The 14,897-nt window shown below is 46.0% G+C and overlaps 1 protein-coding gene across 1 annotated transcript in view; it reads left to right on the forward strand.

Annotated features, from left to right (window-relative positions):
• The first annotated feature begins 106 nt into the window (after window positions 1-106).
• The window catches only part of CAMTA1 (calmodulin binding transcription activator 1), a 302,985-nt gene continuing 288,194 nt past the window's right edge, over window positions 107-14,897 (forward strand). The window contains exons 1-2 of the mRNA XM_059830126.1: window positions 107-196; window positions 11,674-11,792. Coding sequence (XP_059686109.1) covers window positions 172-196; window positions 11,674-11,792 — 144 coding nt within the window. The 5' untranslated portion in view covers window positions 107-171. The remainder of the gene's footprint in view (window positions 197-11,673; window positions 11,793-14,897) is intronic.

The raw sequence follows: 14,897 nt of genomic DNA on the forward strand, positions 1-14,897 counted from the left end.
TGGCCGCCGCGGGTGTCAGTGCGGCGGCTCCCCCAATGGGCGGCGCGGGGTGTGCGCCGTGCGCGCGGGGTGGCCGGCCCGGCGGCGGCGGCGGCGGCAGCGGGAGGAGGCGGCGCGCGCCTGGGTCCCGGTCGCGAGGAGGCGGAGGAGGATGTGGCGCGCGGAGGGGAAATGGCTGCCGAAAACAAGCCGGAAGGTGAGAGCGCGGCCGGGCCGACTCCCGCTCCGTGCTGGGCTGGGCCTGCCCGCCGCCACCGCCGCCGCGGGGCTGTCGGCGCGCCGGGCCTCCCGCGCCGCCCCCCGCCCCTGCCCCCGCCGCGGGGCGGCGGCGGCGGAGGCCGGGCCGGGCCGCGCGGCGCGAAGTTTGGCGGCGGCGGGCGCCCCCGCGGGGCCGGGCCGGGGCGGCAGGCAGGCCATGTGCGGCGGGCAGGCCGCGTGGCGCCGGGGCCGCGGCGGCCGGGCCGGGCCGGGCCGGGCCGAGCCGGGGCACGGGCACGCCTCCCGCCGCCCGCCGGCACGTGCCCGCCCGCCGCCAACATGGAGGCTGCGGCGGCACGGTCGGCGCGGGGCGGCGCAGGGCGCGGCGCGGGGCTCCGGGCCGCCGCTCGCCGCTGACGGCCTGGGCCCACCGCCTCCCGGGGGTCACGCTGCGCCGGGCCGGGCCTGGCCGCGCCGCCCCCGCTGCCCCCCCCCCCCCCCCCCCCCGCTGCCCCCCGCCTCCCCCCCGGGCGGCGGCGGCGCACGTGCCTCGCGGGCGCGCGCCCGTCACGAGCGGGGCGGCTTCGTCCGCGGCCCCGCCGCACCGGGGCCTCCGCGCCGCCGGGCAGCGGGCGGGCCGCGGGTGGGCGCTGCTGGCGCGGGCGGAGCGGCGCCGCCCGGCGAGCGGCGGGCCCGGAGGTGAGCGAGGGGAGGGCCCGGCCCGCCGCGCCTGCCCCCGCCGGTGGTGCGGCCGCGGCGGGGGGGCAGGCGGGGCGCCCAACTCCGGCCGAAAGTTACCGGCGCGGCGGGGAGCCGGGGCGCGGCGTGTCCGCAAGGGGGTAGCGCTGCTCCGCCCGTGCGCGGCCCCGCGGCGGCCGCCTCCCCCCCCGCGGCGGGGCCGTCCGGCGGGAGCACGGCGCCGAGCCCGGGCAGGGGAGCGGGGCTGGCGGGGGGCGGGGGCCGCGCAGGCGGTTTCGTGGCTGCCGTTCGCGTCGTATTTGGTATTTTTTGTTTTTTAACGGAAGTTTGTCCAAGCAGGCTGGTGGGAAGCGCTCGCGGTGACTCCTGACCCCGCCGTCGTCTGCTGCGCCGGCTCCGGACGCCCTCCGGCTCTCACGGACGGGGGCATCGCGCGCCGGGACAGTTGTCGCCCCGACTTTTATTTTAATCTTGTGGGGATGCAGGGGGCTGTGGCGGCCGCGGCCCCTCGGCCGTGCCCTCGCTTGGCGTAGCGTTGCGCAACGCAAACGGTACCCGGTGTCAGGGCTTCCATTTTATAGGGGCAGGAGGAGAGGGAGGTGGGTGGTTTGTATCCCACAACCGACTGGTTGCGTAACTAAAATTGGGTAAATTTACTAATACCTCGTGAGTTTATCTGGTTGTAGTTGGGCACCTCAAATGACTGTATGTAATCTGGCTAATACGGATTTTGTCCGTATCTGCTGCAGCAAACGTACTTCCTCACTTTTAACCCGTTTGCGCTCTTTATCTGGAAACTCCTTCTTAGGATACAGGGGTTGTTACCCCACCTCTTCATCTAGATTTTTGCTCAAAGTGCTTTGGGAGTATCTTTTTTCGGTTGTTTCCTGCAATTTAGCAGCCATGGAGCTTCTGTAGGCATGGCCACCTTTGGTTTGTGTTTTGCCTGCGCCTTGTCCAGCATGGTGAAGGCTGAGTGCTCTACAAAAATGTAAATTTTAAGTAGTAGTAGTGATTATGAGTGTTGTCAGCTTCATCTTTTATTAATCTCTTTGATGCTCCCAAATTCATTAGTTCCATCTTTCCTGTGGTCTGGAAAATGCCGGGCTTCATTCTTTTCTCATTTGAGTTGAAGTAAATGATTAACTCCACTGAAGTAGTAAAATGCCAAGTGGTTAACAGGGGTGTAAGTGAGAAGAGAATTAGCGTCTGTCTGGACTTCATAGCTCAAATTGTGACGTTTCGGTTCTTTAGCAGATGAAAGTATTGTCACCAAAGCACACTCGGGCTTGAGTCTCTTTTCGGGCTTCCTGTGCCAACATACGATGATGTTTTTTCTACGTAAAGCACAGGTTTCGGTATACTCGTTCCTGTGAGGCCAGAGCTTTACAGAGCCATGCAGATCAGCGCTCCTTGGCTTGAAAGGTAATTTGGCCTTTACGCTTGTTATTTAATGCAACTTCTATCATGTTTCATATTGGTAACTAATTTTTGTGGGCTGTTGAAGTGTGTTCTTGCTGAGGAGATGGGTCCGCAGCAGCGTTTGCTCTTGTATTGTGCATGAGCTGCTGGAAGAATGACTTTTGTGCCCAGCATTTAAATGCGCCCATCTGACGTTGTAACTGAGCGTTTCACTTGGTTGGTCAGTAGCTGGTTCTCTGCTTTGTACCTGTGTAGAGCACAGGCAGCGTCGCCGAGGTGGGAGCGGAGAATCTTCAGCGGCTCGGCTCAGCACCGGTGCCTGTCTTGTTCTCGTAGTAAGCACACAGAGCCGGTCCCTGTGCTGACCTAGTTCTGTGGTGTATTTTCAAAGAGGCGAGATATATAAACCATTCATTTCTTAAACTTAAATTCCGCCTGTCAGAAACTTAAACGGGAATTGTTTTAAAGTGTGATTCAAGACAAGTGTTTCACCAGTAGTACAGGTGCTGGAGGAGAGAACACAAGCCACTTCAGGTGTTTGTTACTTTAATATTTAAAAAACAAATGTAAATGGCAGCTACCAGGTTAGTTGCATGGAGAAGCACTGTGCTTTTATTGGGGAGCAATCTGCTCCATCCACCCGAAGTGGTACGGTAGAAATGAGCCTTGTGAATAGCAATGAACAGCTCTGCAGACCTGCCCGGTTTTGGAGTTACCCTGTCAAGCTTTGGTCGGGGCTTCTTGTGCCCAGCTAGCAGCAGAAAAACCTCAGCGGTAGGTGAAGGTTTGAAATGAGGCTGGCGTCTCTGTTCCCTGGCTGCAGGAGAGAATTCCATGTCTTGGAAAACTTGGATGAGTTTCCTGTTTCCTGGTTTCCTTAGGCAGGATGAAGTTGGGCTCGATGACCGAGCAGCTCTTACCATCCTTGCAGCAGAGGGTTTCTGGCTTTTGTAGTTCCTGCCTCATTTTGTGTGTCTGAACTGGAATGGGAGGACTGACCATTGGAGGTGCCATCTTGGCAGTTGTAATGCGCTCTGAACTCGATTGGGGTGGCGGGGTCTTCTTTAAATTAAAAAAAGAAAGTTTTTTAAGAAGTTCAAAATAGAAAGAATGTGCCTAGAGAACCTTTCTTTGCATTTCTGTGTGTTCTCATGGACAGGTATCTGAAAACCGATAGCTTTAAAGCAGAGTAGTGCTCATGTATTTAAATTGTGTATTTAAATTGTGTGGCTGACGCAGGAGCTGGGCACTTTATTTGTCATGCCCACTAAGTTCGGTTATATGCAGTCGTTGAGTTTTACGTCTGTTAATTCAGGCAGGGTCAATAGGTGGGAAAGGCAGGAGGTGGAATTTCTCCCTGTAACTCCCACATGAGCTGAGGACGGTGGCAGGGATTTTGGCAGCTTTTCTAGGTTTGTTGTGGATACTGAGCGAGAAGGAAGTTGGAGCTTCAAATACTATTGAATGCTGAGAGACTGTTTGGGCAACATACCTTTGGAAACAAAATATTCTTGATTTGGTTGTTAAACAGCAAATATTTACGTCCCTCTGCAGAAGCATTGAGTAATGTTCTATTATTTAAACAAGCCTGAGCTTATTGTGAGCGGGATGGATTGGATTTTGTGCCATGCTCTCTGTACTGCTGTCCTTCCTGGCAAAACTGGACAGTCACGGTGAAGAGGCAGGGTTTGACACTCGGCTCAGTCCGTTCATTGTCCCAGCATTTTTGCTGAATTTCAGCAGTTGGGTTTTTACCAAAATTTCTGTTGTCAGAGATGGAAGTGAACTGCCTTCTAGTGAAGTTTCTAGACCCACTCAGAGGGCTGTAAGCCAGCAGGACAGTTTCAGAGAGTGGACTCGATTTGCTTTTTCCAAGCAGCAGGAGGTATATGTGTGTGCGAGGTCAATTTTTTCAAGTACTTCTGGTATTACAACTGTTTTAAGTGCAAGATTCCTGATATAAGGAATGGGGCTTGTTTAAAGCTCTAGTTTTTAAATCCAACTCCACATCTCTTCTTGTTAATGATTTTCCCAAACACTTTGGCGCAAAGGTTTTTGGTTTATTTGTGTGGGTTTTTAAAGCTACTTCTGTGTAGGAGGGTTTCCTACAGATGTTGTAACTCAGATTTCATTTCCTGTATCGGGAAACAGTGAAAGGATTATGTAAAAGTAAGGTTAAAGCAAATGTTTTTAGAATTGAATCTTTCAAGGCTTGGTGCTAACTTTACATTACTAATACTTTTAAATGGTTCTTCTCAAACACGCAGTCTTTTAAAGACCTGCATACAAAGGTATATGTTATCGGAGGAAGGGGGGGAAGTAGCTATCCCACCTCTCTGTCCAGGCAGCCTTCAGAAAGAGGGAGCTGGAGTGTGAACTTCCTTTTTTTAGTGTCCCTTCTGTCACTGCTTCAATAAACCAAATATATCTGCGGGGGGGGGGGGCGGGGAACACTGGACACAAACCCAAACCTTTCCGTGGAGTGAAATGAGGCTGGTAGAGTGTGTTGTGGAATACAGTACCGGTTAATTAAAATGCAGGGCTTCCAGCAGCTTCTTGCATCTTCAGCGTTGCCTGGCTTCCCCTTCCACACCTTGCTGAGTCTTTTCTTCGTAGTTTTTTCTCTCACTTCATGTCCTGTTTTTACCTTCCGTGGCTTCCTGCGCCCCTTCAGCCCTGTGTTGTGTTTACCCTGTTTTAAACCTTGCGGGTTTTGAAAGGCAGGTATGCCTGTGGGTGCTGGTGTCTGTCTTAACCCCAGTTTTTTGGAGTGCAGCACCTGCCCTGTTCTTGGGGCGATGCTGAAGGTGCAGCTTCATACTGAGGAACAGTGACGGCACTGGGTGAGCAAGAGCAAGCTCCCGTTATCACTGGGAGTGGAGAGCTCAGTGTCCTCCTGCTCTTGTCCCAGCTTCAGTTCAAGGGTTTTTGTGGGTTTTTTCCCTGCCAGCTGTCCAGGTAGGTTTCCAAACTCAAACTGTTCATAGTGTGTTTAAAAAAAAAAAAAAAAAAAAGTCCATGGCTGGTGCCTGCCCATCTGCCCATGTATAGGCTCAGGGTAAGCAATTTCACTAGCCTTAGCCAATACTTTGGGACTTCTGGAAAATTTGTTGTAGTGTTCAGAGCGCTTGTAGTATTGAAAACTGTATAAATGGATGGTTTATTTTTGCTAGGCTTGGCTAATAATATCCGTCTCTCTTTAGTTTCATTGCAGTTGAATTTGATGATGCAATTTTAGTGAAAACCAAGGGATGAAGCAATTGATGACAGATCTAAACCAAATGCATTATTGGTGGCAGTGAGCAACGGTCTTACCGTTCTGTTGCACTTGTCATATTTAAAAGCAACATGGTGAAAGTCATGCTTGAACACACGAGCTGCGGGAAAAGTTGAAGCAACTGCACTGTTTCAGCGCTCCTAAGGATTGCTTTTGAAATAGTTACTTTTGTGTGCCTTCTGAATTTAACCAAATTCTCCTGGCTTGTATGGTTTAGCAGGGTGCTTTAAACCGCCTGCTAAGGTGGGAGAAGAAAAGAGGAGCCTGTGAAATAGAGTAGCCAGTTTTGTTGGTGGGGGGAAGTAGACTCCTAAGTGCTGAGCACAGTGATAAATGTACAGCATAAGAAATAAATAGCTAATTGTGTAAACCAGACCTTCTCAACCAGCGCGTGGGCTTTCATTAAGAAGAATTGTGCTATCAACTCTTCCCCAAAACACACCATTCGCAGTTTTACATAACTGTGTTTAAATTGCATGCAGTTATAAAATGTCAAGAAACTTTCTTCTATGTGAAAAAGATAAAATAACTTACAAGTAGCACATTATTGGTGGGGAGAACCAGGACGATAATACACAGCAGCAGAGTTTTAGCTATATTTGTATTTCTTACAATTTTAGAACAGTTTGTAGAGCTTGCCATAGCAACAAAATATTTATCAAAAATTTTCCAAGAAATTAGGCTAGATTCAATAACTTACTAGAGGAAAACTATTTCGTTGCTCATCCTTAATACTACTGCCATTTCTATGATTTCTTCCTCATTCCTCCCCTTTTCCCCCAGGCAGCAGTCACACCTGCACGCCTGCTGGTTTGTGTGTCATCTTCTTCTGTTCCTATTTCACGTTTTTTACCTTTGCCCGAACTGTTTATGCTTTCCTTGCATCCTCCCCTCAGCCCCTGGGCTGCTTCTGGGTCTGCCCACATCCTTTGCAGTGAAGGATCAGGAATGCCGTTGCTCAGCCAGCATCTGAGCTGAGTGCTGGCATCCAGTGGAACCTTGCTGGGAGAGCATTGCTGGAGAGCTGGACCAGGTTATCTTATCTTAGCCACTCTCTATTGATATTTAGAAATCTGCTTTTGTTGCCAAGAGATTTACAACTGTAATCGTCCAAATATTTCTAGAAAACAGACCAAAAGCTGTTGGTTTTGCTTATATTGCTACTTGTTTACTGATTGAAAATGCCAGGAACAAAGTTTAACTATGAGAAATAGCATGCCAGTCCTTCAGATGTTTGGATCAGGGATAATTCTTTGCATTTAATTCTGCCAGATTGAATTTATCGGTTTTGTCTGTGTCCAGAGGTCAGCAAGCAAAAGAATGTAGGACTTCAAGGGGACTTCATACCCCCACCCACAGCCCAAGACCGAGCAGAGCCAAATCAATACATGGGAAATACAAACATGTAAAAAAAAGCAATTTCTTTTGACTAAATCTAGATATCTTGACTTTCATTTTTGCTTCTGTCTTCGTATATCATCATTAGAAAAGTGAGTTATCAGAAGAGTAGCTTTTTGTAAAGGGGAAGAACTGCAGCAAAGCCAATAGGGTCGAGAACCACAACTCCAAAGGAAGGACAACGGAGTTGGTGCCTTTGCTTTGGGTATTGACACGGTCGCTACTGAGCTCTCTTACACAAGGCACACGTTCGTTATTTTCCTTGTGAGGAGGGCTGGTGCATGGGTTAATACTGCCATTACGCCAAAGACTGGATGACTTCAGGTAGCTTTCACTTACTGTGTTCGTACCGGTGCCACTTCTGAACTGTACTTACTCGGTTCTGCTGCTTAAGCAGCAGTGCGGTGCGTGGCATCATGGTTAACTTCACGCCCTCCCGTTCCATTTAAGTAGCTAGTAATTACATTGTGATTTTAGCTGTTTGTTTTATACCAAAGTGCCTATTTGTAATGTTTAAACACCTTTTACCTCTCTTGTGAGGTAGTTACGATGGCCAACCCTAAGTTATTATTTCCTAATAATGGGTTTATGAAACTTGTGTTTGTGGTTTTATAGGCATATTCTTTGTATTTATTTCCAGTATAGAACTGTCTGCAAATCAGCTGTTGATCAACACCCGTGCAGCCATTTCTGTATTCTCCAATTATATGTTATATTGATAAAGTGCGGTAGTTAAATGGTCTGCAGATCTAAATTCACCTCCTGGATCACAGAAGATTTAAGAACCAGTTAAAGGGGGGGAAAAAAGGTGTGGGGGAAGGTGATTGTTTGGAGAGCAGGGGTAGAGCATAGACTCACTGTGTGATTTGCTGTTGTGCGCTTTAAAGTTTTATGGCCCATGTTGCATCCCTTGGGAGGATAAAGTGCAAGGAGCATGAAGAAACCCATAAAATTACGAAGGGTTTATGTGGTATAATTAATACGGAACTTTCCATGAACTTTATAATAGTTGTGCTTTCTTAATTTTTTAAGTTTCTGGTTTCCTGATAAGTAATCTTGAAGATTGCTAATGGAACTTAAATTTTGGATTTTCATACTGAATTATAACAAGATACATTGTAGGCTGCTATATTTTAGTATGTAGCTTCCTTATTGTAGTTTTCAGAATTGGCTGTGCATGCCTTGGGAAGCATTTTTGAGCTGAGGCCAGCTTTGCACTAAAAAACCCCCATGTCGATACAGCTTTACTGGCAAATCCTCCTTGTGCAAGTGCAGCTTTGCTTGCAAAAGCACTTTTTATTGACACTGGATGGGTTTGCAGATCACAATGTCATAAGTCGCACCCATAGCAAAAATAATACGAGGAAGAAAGTTCAAGTACAAATCTGGCCTGGATTTGCACAGTAAAATCAAATAAGCATTGTGAAATTGCAGCTCCTTTTTTTAACTACAGAGGAAATTTTAGTTCTAAGTAAATGTAAAATATTCCCTCTGGAATGTGCTGGTTGCTCTGTAAGTTGGGGGTGGATGCTGAGCAGTGTTGATTCTTGCTCCTCTGACTATATCAGAATACTCTATGGTAGGTGAATGGGTACGTCAGGTTGACTAGAAATGACAGATTTGATTCAAACCAAAGAACAACCACTTTTTTTTTTTCCACCTCCCTAAAGATTTAAGTGTTTTAGTTGGAAGGATTGTGATTATTTGTGAGGACCACGAGTAGCAAAGCGATAGTTCATTTGGAGGAATGTGAACTCTTGGTAGCCAGTCTGTAGTGGGGATGACAGATCCTGTGTGGTGTTTGTGGATCTGCTGATGGCAAATGCTTTAGGAAGGAAGCTGAATCACGGGGTGGAGGTCCAGGTGTGACCGAGGTCTGCCAGCACCGTTTGTGCAGGTGGGAGAGCAATCCTCCTCTTCTGTGCCCGGCTACCCCCTTTTATCTGCATATACTCTCTTCCATTTGGGAATGCATCGTGAATGATTCCAGCGGGCAGAGAAGCAAGTTTTAAAGCAAGCGTGTGTGCATCGTTTGGGGCGAGGAACTTTCTTGTTCTTCATAGCTGGTTGGCCAACTTTGTCCTTTCCCAAGGTCAAATCTGTTTTTAGAGGTCATTGAATTTAGGATTCACTTCCCATAACATGATTATTGTGTGTCATTCTGACCACGGGGCTAGAGGATTCTTTAACCAAAAGCCTGTCAGATCGAGGCAGGTGGCAGTTGTTGTTTTCCAGGTTGGGGATTTTTTGGAATGAAGAAATGTCATCGCTAAATGTGGAAAAGGGAAGCATACGTGAGATGCAGTCACGTTACAGGATGATGAAAATTACCTCCCATTGCTATAATAACACAAAGGTATGAGGTGCTTAACAACAGGAGTTGGAAGGCTTGGAGTCAGCAAGTTCGGATAACTTCTACCAAAACATTTTTAAGGGATCTATTATCCATAGGCACTTTCTGGATTAATAATACCGATAATTGATGACAGTGAAAGAAAGTTAATAAAATGAGCTGAATAATTAGAGGTCTGCCAGCCCTGCAAAATGATGGAATGAATGATAGAGGACTTGACTGATACGGAGGTAAGGGGAAGTAATACAATTAATGTCAATTAAAATGTGCCCATGGAAAATAAGCTGATGAGATGTAACTGGGGATGTAGTTTGGCTGATAAAAGCAATAATGTGTGCTGTAAAATACTTTGCCGCCTTAATGAATTGAATGTAGTGCAATGCAATATTTTGAATGAGAAATGAAAACGGTATAAAATTAATGTAGGGAATGTTAAGTAGCTACTTGCTAAATCAGATGGCGGGTCTGAAAATACAGGTGGGAATGGCTGGGGGTCGCTGTGGGGCCCTGCCCGGCTCCATTCTTTGCCCCAAGCAAGTCGGTGTCTTTGTGAATAACCCCAAGTGTTAAAGACCTGTGTGTTTTTGAAGCTTTGAGCGGCCAGGGGTGGTGGGAAGTAACAAAGGCGACAGTCACACGTGCAGAACATTGACTGGGAGAAAGGTGTGGCCAAAAAGCCCTGTAGAGTAACAGTCTGAGATACTCAATGTCAAGCTAGAAATCCTGGAATGGTATACAAAAAAATAATTGAGAGAACCTTCTTCCCAGTTTATCAGTTCGGCAAAGACCAATACTGCCCAACTGCTTGTTTGCCCAAGAAGAAGTACGAAACTGGTAACCCTGTTGATTTAGTCTAACGCAGTCGTACAGTGAAGTTGCCAGTAAGTCGGGGAGCGCACAGGACTCATAAATTACAGAGCAGCTCACGTTTATCATACACATCACTGCTTATCTTGTAAACTCATCTGCTGTGCTTGCACGAGTAGTTGATTTAACAGCATGTATATTGTTGAACTTGACATATCCAAGAGTATAATCAAGCTTTAAAAATACTAGGGATGCCTAGCTGCTGGTTTGCGCTCTTTGCCCGCTTTCTAAAATGATTATGGGACGGGTTCTCTCTGGTTTGCTGCAGGTCACAGGAAATTTCTGTATCGTACATAATTACAGAGGAGTTTTAGCATGATGCTGGCATCTGTTTAATGTCATAAAATGATTAGATGTGTGAAAGGAAAAAGTTAATATCCTTTTTCTGTACACTTCCAAATGGGAAATGACTGTAAATTAATTTTGTAGGGTAAATGCCAGTGAATAAGTGTACTTTTTGTATACCACCGCCTAGTATCTGTCATGCAAAGCATGAGAATAGTGGAAGAAGGCAGAGATGGGGGGGGTTAGGAGGAGAACTAGTAAAACTCCTGTGCTGTAGCTGGGATGCCTTATCCTGCTGCTCCGGTTCCCTTTTCTGTGGGGACTGATTTGGTCTACAAACACGCATGGTTCATGGATGCTTTAGGTGGTGTTGGAGGTGTGATAGAGAGATACAATCAAGTTAATGCTTCTGGGACTCTGCATGCTGTTGTTGGGCTTTTGGATCTCCTTTTTGTTGTGTTTTTTTTTTTTTTAAGGGGGATCAATCCACCTTCTACATCTTCAGCAAGGAAAAAGAATAGTTTTGTTTTCTTCAGTATTTCTGCTTTTGAGACCCCCAGGTATAGTGAGGTATGAAGATTTCCATCCCTCTACCTCACTGTAATGTTGAGGGAACTACATTCACTCTCTGAGCTGTCTGTGGAAAGAAAAGTAACCTGTTTTTAATCAGGTAGAGCGCATTTTAGTTTTAAATGAACTAATAGACCTTGAGTTGCATTCCTGCTGCAGCTTGACAAAATTATAGCAGGTAGTGGGGCTCTGTGCTTATTTACTTGCAAATCCTGTCAAGTGTGAAATTCATTTACGACTTTCCTGGCAGGTCATACTGCTGTGGTCACAGCTTCTATAACGTTTTGTCGCTATTGCTTGTAAAATTTGTCACTGAGGGAAATAATAAGCTAAAATAGGCACAGGTAAGCATGCACGGAGGCTTCTCGTGCACAAATCCATCAAAGCTCTTCTCAAACTTTGCAACCACAAGGAGTTAAACTGTTTCTATTTCTGAAATAAAGGTGGAATTTCAACAGAAAGCTGTCGTTGTCTTTGCAATGACAAATTGCCTGCTCTTTGACAAGTGAACTGGTGGGTTTCCAAGTCTTGTTGTAGCTGGGGTCTCCTAGTGGAAACCACCCATTCTGCTGTATATACATCACATGTCTCCTCTTCTTTCTAGATGATCATGGGAACAGCAATGGCAGTCATGTAAAAATCTTTTTACCGAAGAAGCTGCTTGAATGTCTACCAAAATGTTCAAGTTTACCGAAGGAGAGGCACCGCTGGAACACTAATGAGGTAGTTAAATCTCTTATTTATTCTTAAATGTATCAGATTACGTAATGCTTATGGTTTATTTTTTGAGAGCATGCCATGTAAGCTACAGAATATAAATTCCCTGGCTCTGGAACCTGTTGTTTAAATAATAAAGTCCTATTCCATGTTGAAAGTGAGCTTTAAACTGGACTTGAAGGCAAATGTGGAAGCTGACTACTAGTATAGTAGGAGTCTATTGCTTGTGTGTGTGTGTCACTTGTCTCAAAGAGTCAAATCTTGTATAATCTTATTGACGTGTTTCAAAATTGCTTAAAATTAGGTGTTTTGGTACCATGTTAAACAGAATGTTACCTTACTTGTGTAAAGACTTCAGAACAAATAACCAGTGCATGTTCCTTCCTGCCAAACAGGGTCCTGACAAACAACTAGCTTACTCCTGTCTGAGAAATCCTATTAAGAAAAGGGGACACAAAGACTTGGGCATTTTATACGGGAATCCAGTTACTCTGCATGTGCTAGTTTGCATATCTCCTGTTAACACATCATGGTTGGGTTCATTGAAATGAAACAGAAGTATTTAAAATTCAGGTGTCTGGTGGGCCAAGGTAAAGTTGAAGGACAATCCAATTTGGTCTACAATCCTTTGCCTTTATTCCTTCTGGGCAGCAAGGCTGGAAGTTACACAGCAATACCCACAGTATAGTTTTAGTTTTTGGTAGCGCTGGCTTACAATACCTTTGCCATATTTGTGGGTATTATTTAATAATAGCAGTAATCAACTTTGAGAAACTACTGTAAAACTCCAGTTAGTACCTGCCTGTTGCAAGCTAACTGTTCTTGTCCCTCTCATCAATCATTTGTAACATCTAAACGTGTTAACAAAAACTGTACTCGCGAGTTTAACGACTGCAAGTGGTAAGCTGAGCGCAGAATCAAATATAGATCAGTTCGTGTGTGTATTTTTCAAAGTTGGAGTCCTTCACCCCCCCTCCTTCTTTTGTCTGAAAGTTAAAAGTCAAGTGTGTATTTTTGGCATACTAAGTGCTGTGACAGAATTAATTGGGTCTTTTGGGGAGTTGGTGGCATTGGCTCTTTTGTGTAGATGTTTTTGTCTTGGGTCATTTGAATTGAAATGTAAATTGTAGAAAATGTGAGTTGCAATTTATTCTGTGATAGCGTTTATACTAATGGGAATGGGGCATGGAGTAATAGCAATTCCAGTGGCTCTAAAAGATGATGTTTGGACAAAGACACTTCGGAAAGAAAGTGCTCTGCGCAGGTTTGTGGCAGAATGATGCTCCTTCTTGGAGCTGGAAACAGCTTGTTGGTTTTTAGTCACTTTTCTCTAGTGTTTCTGTTGTCCCTAGTTTAGAGCCATGTGTGTACATTTACACACGCAGGCTTTCAGCTTTTCTTTTTGAACAATGTCTGGTGTGTGTAGCCTCCCAGGGTACAGAATGTGGCAAGTGAAGTTAATCAGATAGCTGAAAATCTTTATTATTCATAAGCGTGATGCAAACAGGAAACCGTAGGTGCTTGCAAGGTGTATTAGGCTAGAAGAAAAATTTGGGAGCGTAGCGTTCCTTCTGAAGGATGTGTCAGCATTCTGGAGAGGCGGAAAGTGAATGGTTTTGATACTGGTGCTTCTCAGTATATTGCTGGTGTAGGTTTGTCTCATAACTTAATTCTAGATGGATTGTTTGCTAATAATCACAAATCATCATCTGGTTGTTAAAAAACCAAAACCAGTCCACCTCTGTCTTTTTGGATGTCAAGTTTGTCACATTCATTCGTATCTCTCTTTCCTCTGAAACCTGTCACTGTGGCCGCCACGCGGCAGAGACAAGGAGCTGGTTCTGTATGTGGGTTACTATGGGTGCCGGTTCTGTCAGCGTACGTGGTGTGTTGGTTAAAGTTTCCCCATTGCGTTATTTAAAAGGAAGAGCTTTCCTTGTGGCCAGAGATTTTGGGCCTCGTTAGCTCAGAGAGGAGGAAAAAAAAAAAAAAAGAAGGCAGAATCTTATGCCTAGGTGAAGTCTTGGAAAATTTCAGTTAATTATGGGGGAGGAGGGAGCTTAGCTTACAGATTTTATTTCCCTCCTCACCCCCAGCCTGGAAGTTTAATTCTGTTCAGTGTTATAAAACTTGAATTTTTCTTAGGGTATAATTGAATAATAATGTTGGACTACATTTCAGAGTAATTCCTAAGGGAATATATTTTTTCATCTGAGTACACAGGTGTTCTGTCTATGCTGGTGAAAACATGAGTTGTAAAATATAGAAGAAGAAAACATTTTATACGGCAGTACTTCCAGAATCTTTGTGTTAATTTCAAAATCACTGGTACTGCTTGCGAGGTGTCTTACTGATAGGTAGGTTTATTAAAAGATATAGAAGACATAAAATGTGTAAAGTAACTTACAGGTTGCAGTATGTCTATGACGTTGCTGTCCTCCCTCAAACTCGTATGTGTTTGGACAAACTCACGGATGTCTGGTCTCACTGTAGACTTCTCCAGAGTGCGAGTGCAGTGGGAATTGGTGTGGGATGTGTTGCGGGATGCATCCCGAGGGGCAGCTGGGGCTGGCCCTCCTAACCCAGCTACGACCTGGCTACTTTCCCAAACCCTGAAGCGTTGCTTCTTCTGCTCCTTTGTACGGGAATATTTCAAACTTATCTTGGCCCTTGTATGCATCTGCAGGTGCTTGAAATAAAGTGCAAATGTATTTACAGCCGCTTGGGCTGATAGTCAGCACAAAGGGCACGCGTTGTGCGCTGGCGTGTAGGCTGATGATTCCATTGCATCTGCAAATGAGACGCTGCCGACGCCTTCAAATGTGGAGGTCAGGGAGTAGCTGGGGTTTGTTCTTTCCTCTACCAGGGCATCGCCATGGGAACGCCGCAAATAACTTTTTCTGAGCGCTTTCATCTGCAGATTGAGGATAATGGTCATATGTTGCTCTGGATTGGGTAATTGGGATGGAGAAGCAATATCCTTTGAGAGCTGAATAGGTTGTGGTTGACTTTACACTTAGTAAAATAATGTGATGAGCAGCAAGAGAAATGGAGCATTTAAAAATGCTTAGAACGCGTTACCGAGATGTTTGCTTTCCGTCAGATTATGTA

Source organism: Gavia stellata, chromosome 27, assembly GCF_030936135.1.
Source record: "Gavia stellata isolate bGavSte3 chromosome 27, bGavSte3.hap2, whole genome shotgun sequence".
Taxonomy (NCBI): Eukaryota; Metazoa; Chordata; class Aves; order Gaviiformes; family Gaviidae; genus Gavia; species Gavia stellata.